Source organism: Teleopsis dalmanni, chromosome 1 (assembly GCF_002237135.1).
Source record: "Teleopsis dalmanni isolate 2A chromosome 1, ASM223713v2, whole genome shotgun sequence".
Lineage (NCBI taxonomy): Eukaryota > Metazoa > Arthropoda > Insecta > Diptera > Diopsidae > Teleopsis > Teleopsis dalmanni.
The window spans coordinates 79,651,226-79,658,476 of NC_051846.1; the positions used below are offsets into that span (position 1 = coordinate 79,651,226).

The following is a 7,251-nucleotide window of genomic DNA, read 5'->3' on the forward strand; positions in this document are numbered from 1 at the left end:
AACGTCTGGGCAGCATTACGGAGACCGAAAGTCATAAAGCGAAACTCGAACAGGCCAAACGGAGTTGTAATAGCTGTCTTCGGAATGTCTGCCAGTGCAAGCGGTATCTGATGATACGCTTTCTGCAAATCTATCTTCGAAAACATAGTTTTACCATGAAGAATACTCGTCACATCATGAATGAACGGAATCGGATACCGATCAGGTTTAGTTTGCGCGTTGAGCATGCGATAATCGCCACACGGTCTCCAACTTCCATCGCCTTTGCGAACCATGTGAAGTGGACTTGCCCAACAGCTTTTCGAAGGTTGACAAATCCCCGTCTGGACTAAAAATTGGAATTCCTTCTTGGCTTCTTCAAGTTTGGCTCCAACTAAACGTCGGGGACGAGCAAATGACGGCGCACCAAATGTCTCGATGCAATGTTCAACCTTAGTAACTAAACCCATCCGATTTGCACTCATAATGCCTAAATCACGGTATTCATTAACCAGCTCAGCATAAGCTGAAACTGAACCACACACACGCACAGTATCTTCTTGAGACACAGCAGCCTTACCCTTCATCATCAAAGTCGTCTTCGAATCAACTAACCGCTTCCTTTTCAAATCCACTAACAAGTCATAGTGATTAAGGAAGTCGGCTCCAACAATAGGACAGCTAACATCCGCAATCACGAACGTCCACGGGAAATGTCTACGCAAACCCAAAGACAAAAGCAGTCGACGCTCGCCAAATGTTTGAATAGGCGTACCATTAGCGGCATATAAATTAACTGATGCAACACTGTTAGCCCTTTGCTTCCAACGACAGAACGACTTCGGTAAAACTGATATGTCCGCACCAGTATCAATGAGAAAAACGGTCGACGTGGCGGGATCTTTAATACTAAGTCGAGCTATACGAACACTAACCCCTTCTCGGCTCGACGACGTAGAAGGAGTGCCTAGTTTTTTGACTGATGAGAGCCTGCCACAAAACTACAGGGCTGCCGACAAGCATTAGCTCTATCACCAAACCTTTCGTGATACCAGCACCAATCTGGATGACTTCCTGGTCGGGAACGAGTTCGCCTACGCCTCCTCGATGACGATCGACTTTGCACCGACTCACTACGACGTAAATCCAAACGACTCAGACGCTGTTCGATTTGCTCAAGCCTTCGTAAAATCACAGCATTCTCAGAATAGGCTGGACAATCAGAGGCTGACGCTACAGCTATCTGTTGAAAATCACCCGCCTCGCAAATACGGTCTGCTAATTTCGCCAGTTCTGCTAGTGCCACATTCGATGCCTGCAGAATAGCGCGCACTTGTGGTGGCAAACGCTTCAGCCAAAGAGACTTAAGGAACTCATCGCTCACCTTGTCTTTAGCTAACGCTGTCAACTCCATTAGCAACTGTGTTGGGCGTCTATCACCAAGTTCAACTTCTGACAACAACCGTTGAATCTTCCGCTGCTCGCTCTCACTGTACCGCTCTATGATGCAAGCCTTTAAATTAGCGTATCTTCCAGTTTCAGGAGGATGAAGCACTGCATCACTTACATCGGCGATAACACTTGACTCAATCGCTGCTACTACCGTGTTGAACTGTGTGATGTCACTCGTAATGGCAGCTACTGCGAATTGCGCCTCGATCTGAGCAAACCAAATCTCCGGTCGCTCGTGCCAAAACGGTGGCACCTTCACTGCTACACGGTTTACGACACTTCCACTATCAGAAGCCATTACTACACCTTCGTCTGCAACTGACATCACAGCTCGATAATTAGATATTTAGCTCAGAAGTTAATATTTCTAAATTTAAACTTTTTCGAGATCACGTCGGGGTCACCAATTTAGCAATGATCTGTTCACCTTGCTAATTAATAAAACTCTAAAAATTTTCAATGTTAATAAACTTTTATTCAACTTTTTACAGAGAGAAAAATCGAAACGTTCTCCTCAATCAAAACAAAAAACTTAAAAATATTTGAAATTGAATTTTACTTTTTAAATTCAATAAATGCACAGCCAACTGGGTCGCCACAGATTGTTCTTTAGTTTTTATTAAGTTTTTCTTAATAATATAAACATATATAAGATTTTTCTGGATTTTTAATAGGCTACCGCAATCCGAATGTCTCAGTTCTTTGGTTTGGCCCCAATTTTAATGGGTCCAGATAAGCGACGTTCTAGTGTATATATTTTTGTATATAGTAAATGTGACCATTGGTTTTTTTTTTGTCTCAAAATGGGTCAGTTTTTAGATTTTGTGTAGAAATAGGACGTATGGTCACCTTATATATACTCCTTTATATTTATCGCTGTTATGTTTATTTATAGGCATTTCTTATAAATACATTTTTACAAATTTCTGTTTATATAAATATTACAAATTTTAGTAAAAATAATATATATAACAAATATAATATTGTTTTGTATTAAATTATAAAATTATTTTTATAAATTAAAAAAAATTCCTTAATAACCAGTTTTACGTGTTGTTTTTGTATTAATTTTTCAAGTGTAATATTACCATATTTATATTGTTTTTGTTTCTTTTTTTATTTGCATTACATTTTATCAGCTGCAAACTTAATCAAGCACCTTATCAAAAGAGAGCAAGCAACAAATCATCACATGCGACCTTTGCTCTCTTACTTGCACATATGAGCTCTCAATAAACTTGTACTCCAAACAGAGTAGCTGCTCTTGGTTATCAGTTGAAAACGACATGAAAGCTTCGGCTTCTTACTTGCTTTGCGTTGCTTTGCTTATATTTCTAACTACTCATCCACACTTGTTAGCTTTAGATTACAAATCAAAATATTTCACCCATTGCTGTTCTAATGTAATTCTACTGATTTTTATTTTAACTTTGACTGCCGAGCGGCACGCGTTGTTCATAAATTATTTATAATTATTTAAAGTTGAACAAGTGAAATTTGTTTGAAACTTAATTCAAAAATAAAGAAAATTAAAATTCAATCAAAAAATGTTGGATTTAGATCAAGTGAGTGAATTTTGTTTTTCATTTGCATTTCTTTTCTTTTTTATTTGCATTTTTCTTTTTGGCGACAAGCTGTTTGATTTATTTTCTTTGTCGGCGTTTTTATTTTCTTTTGGTGTTGTTTTTGTTATGCTAATAATTGGGTGAATGTGACGTCATTGATGTAATGTCATATTCTGTGTGTTTTGTGTGTCACTTTGTTTTGCATTAATTTTAGGGTTAAATCCACATTAAAAAAAAAGTGATTAATTAATTTCGTTACAATAAATATGTGCATTTCGAGGTCATGGCTATCAACGTGGTTTGCGTTTGTGTTTGCGTTATGCAATATGCGTATTAAGTTAAATTTTTTATTTTTTAAAAAATATTTTAATAAGTTATCTATATGTTAACAGACTGACAAATCTGCTGATTAACGTTAGAAAGACAGAAATAACATTTTTCATTTTATTTATTTTTATGTTGGTTTGGAAAAGAATTTGCAAACTCATGAATTAATTATTGATGTAATATAAATAAGAAAAATTTCTAAGTTAATTAACAATTTCAATGTAATTAAGTGTTTTGAAATAGTCCATAATGATCTAATTCAGTGCCGTAGCTTAAAATTCTAAGGTGACCAGAGTGTACATATTTAGGTCAAAGCTTAAATTTGAAAATTAGTTTAGTAATCGTTTTTCAGATAATTTAAAAAAAAGTTTCAGTTATAAGATTTCTTATTAATTAGGAAGACCGATAAAAATATATACAAAAATAACTCTTGATAAATTAATTCGAATGTGTGCTTAATACATTAAAAAGTAAAGTTATCTTTTATTTTGGTCGTTTGCGAGTTAGAGTAAATTAATGGTAAATTGAGGGAATTGAGGGATATTTACCAGAATTTCGGTAGGGTAGGGTAAATTAGGTATTACGATTCTGAAAATTTTATAAGATGTTTAATAAATAAATAAATAAATTTAAAATATTTTAACCAAAAATAATAAATATGTGCAATAAATAAATAAATAAATATTTACATAGTGCAGTATAAAAAATCCCTAGGAAATTTCAATTTACTTTACCTCAATTTACTCGACGTCTATATGTATTTCGGTAAGTTCGATTTTGTCTTCATCAGAAGAATTCGTGATATTCTATTCTATAATTCCTAATATATTAGGAATTCTCCTAATGAAGACAAAAGCGAATTTGCCGAAATACGTATACAAATATACTGGAAATAATGCTCGAAATAAAAGTTTAAATTCTATACAGAAATTCCATATTTAAATTCTATAAAACGGCTATACAGTCAAACTTCCATTACATACAATTCTGCTTCCATAACTTCAACTTCTATAACTCTATTTTCTCTATAACTCGAATAAAAATATTTAGTATGAATCCATTTTGGTGTTAGGGGAAGTCCCTTTTTTCAAACCAAATGTTTAGTTTTTTTTCTTATATTGCTTCTTTGTGCAAATTCCAGTCGCTGACAGTGTGATTTAAAATGAATAAAATAACTTCCAATGCTACTCTTAACCATTATATTAAATTGAGCTTGACCATGAAATTTGTACATCAAGCTTTCCTACAGATGATATTATTGAGCATTATAGCTTTATCCCATTATAGTGAATGCGAATCTAAGCGCAACGGAAAGTGATGATGAGGGTTCGGTGAATGAAATTGTTTTTCAGTCTTCTAAGAATGTAGTAGAAGACTCATTCAAAATTCTGAAGATTTATTTACAAACAAATGATACTCTAACTGATTATCATTATAAGGCTTGGAATAAATTGGAATCTTTTTTGCTGAAAATAAGAAAAAAATTAATATCCCATACCCTAATTTCTGAATGTTTCATTTCACTATAATTTCAGTTTTATATTTAAATTTAAATAAATAAATATCTTAAACTTTAATTTTAATTTCTTTAAAAAATAAAAAAAAATATAAAAAAATTCTCTGCTTTGAAGGAGACTTCAACCTCGAACCTTTTTTTTCAAAATGGTACTTCGAGTTATGGAAGTTTGACTGTACTTTAAATAGTTTCGACGTAACAACTCAAAAAAATTAGAAACAATATGCATTAAAACGATTATTAATTAAACAAATCATTAAATCATTAAGCTGAGGAGTGAGAGAAAATGATTTCCGAAGTTAGGGCTGCATGCCAACAAGTTACATTAAAGGAAACATTGGCCTATATATAATCCCACCAAGCGTTTGCAAAAACAAATGTAAAGTAAATCTGAAACGTCTGACAGTAACCTACCTAACCCTGCATCCCTAGACTTTGGCAAGTATTTTGCATACACTTTCACTTTATCACTAAAAATAAACAAATTTTTATTTGCAGATGAAATTAAAAAAAAATTATACGTATTTACATTCACACATAGAAATCTCGTCAAAGTTAAGCCAGTGTAGACGGCCAGTAACACACATTTACTAATTGAGTTGGGGTAATTCGCATTTACACTGACTAGTTTAAATTAGGTTATGTTAAGTGACGGTCTTGTGCCCGAAACCCACTTGAGCTCATATAATGGTCCACGGATTAGCGTTGTTCATACCAAGATCTCGAGGATTACCGAAAGGATCACAGTGGTTAGCAAACTACACTGGCTAGACTTTACATTTTTGGTGTGAAATTTGTATGTTTAGGGGAAATATAAAAGTGTATGATAAAATCTTGCCAAATTCTAGCTAGTGTAAACGCAAGTTAATGCAAATAGCAACTGAAACAGCTTAGGGCACTTTGTTAAAGTTAACTTTTGCAAAATAAAAACAATTATAATTGCTTTGAACTTTGAAACCAGTTCAAAACATCGTATATTCTTGTCTGTTGCTAAGTTTATACAAATATTAAAATCAATTTTAAATTAGATTTTAAAATCCATGTCAAGAATGTTTAAGTGCACAAATTAAAACTACTTTTAACGTTACTTTTTGCTAATAACTGGCATTTAAACCGTATAATTATGTCTAGTAAGGTAAAAGTGTTTTCAAACTAAATTCCTTTAATGGGGTTCACACGAGCTTAAACCTGATTTAAAGAGCCAATTTAAAAGGTAAATGAAGCAAATTGTAAAACTTATGTAAACGAGATAATTATGGATCACTATAAGATCATTCAATACTCATTTGTTTTGTTGGTAGCATTTTTAAAAGTTAATATTGAAAGGTATTTGTAAAACAAAACATTGTGTTTTCTTTTTAATATAAGAATATTATTATTCATGATTAAAAAAAAAGCGTTGAAAAAGTTAATAATGTGGTTTTGTTCTTCTAATAATTATAGCTCATTCCTATCGCAGTTGGAGTGGCGGTTGTTTTAACTGGTGCTGTTTTATATTATTTCCTGAATAAAAAATCCACAACTAAAGCACGTCCAGAACCAAACCGAACGGCTCGTTTGCGCACATTAATTGATCCAAATGATAAATATCAATTGCCGCTAATCGAAAAAGAGGTGCTCAGTCATGATACACGTCGCTTCCGCTTCGGTTTACCATCCAACCAACATATACTTGGTTTACCCGTTGGACAGCATATTCATCTGATTGCAACTATTGACAATGAATTAGTTATACGCCCGTACACTCCAGTTTCATGTGACGATGATCAGGGTTTTGTTGATCTAGTTGTGAAGGTGTACTTTAAAGACACACATCCTAAATTCCCGGCTGGTGGAAAAATGTCACAATATTTGGAACAAATGAAAATTGGGGACAAAATATCATTCCGTGGTCCATCGGGTCGGTTACAGTATCTAGGAAATGGTTCATTTTCAATTAAAAAATTGCGAAAAGATCCACCGAAGGTTGTTACAGCGACGCGTGTGAACATGATTGCAGGAGGGTCTGGTATTACGCCAATGTTGCAACTAGTGCGTGATATACTCAAGAATAGTGAAAAAGACAAGACTGAATTGGCATTGCTGTTTGCTAATCAAGTGAGTTTTTACATTTATAATGTTCTTATTTTGAGAATATATATTTTCTTTATTTTTTTTACAATGTTTACAGAGTGAAGAAGATATTTTGTTGCGTAAAGAATTGGATGACTTGGAACAAAAGCATGGTCAACAGTTTAGGGTTTGGTACACCATTGACAAAGCTTCTTCTGAAGGTGAGGCGTTTGCTTTATTTATTTTTCTTTATATTCCTAAATAATAAGATTATTGTTTTAATTAATTACCTAACTATAATTATGTATAGAAAATATTTTATTTTATAATCTTTAGTTAGATTTATTAATTTTTTTTTTT

General features: G+C 33.3%; 2 protein-coding genes across 2 annotated transcripts; one reads left to right on the forward strand and one right to left on the reverse strand.

Moving 5' to 3' along the window:
* Window positions 1-946: 946 nt before the first annotated feature.
* LOC119685738 lies at window positions 947-1,393 on the reverse strand. The gene has a single exon (XM_038100107.1). It carries the CDS (start codon window positions 1,391-1,393, stop codon window positions 947-949), a length of 447 nt encoding a protein of 148 aa, XP_037956035.1.
* A 1,570-nt stretch (window positions 1,394-2,963) lies between these two features.
* Window positions 2,964-7,112, forward strand: LOC119672850 (NADH-cytochrome b5 reductase 3-like; the record flags this gene model as incomplete). The annotated part of the gene is given in 3 exon segments (XM_038084001.1): window positions 2,964-2,996; window positions 6,283-6,936; window positions 7,010-7,112. Coding segments are annotated over 3 exon segments (775 nt in total), but the record flags the coding sequence as incomplete, so codon positions are not given.
* Between the last annotated feature and the right edge of the window lie 139 nt (window positions 7,113-7,251).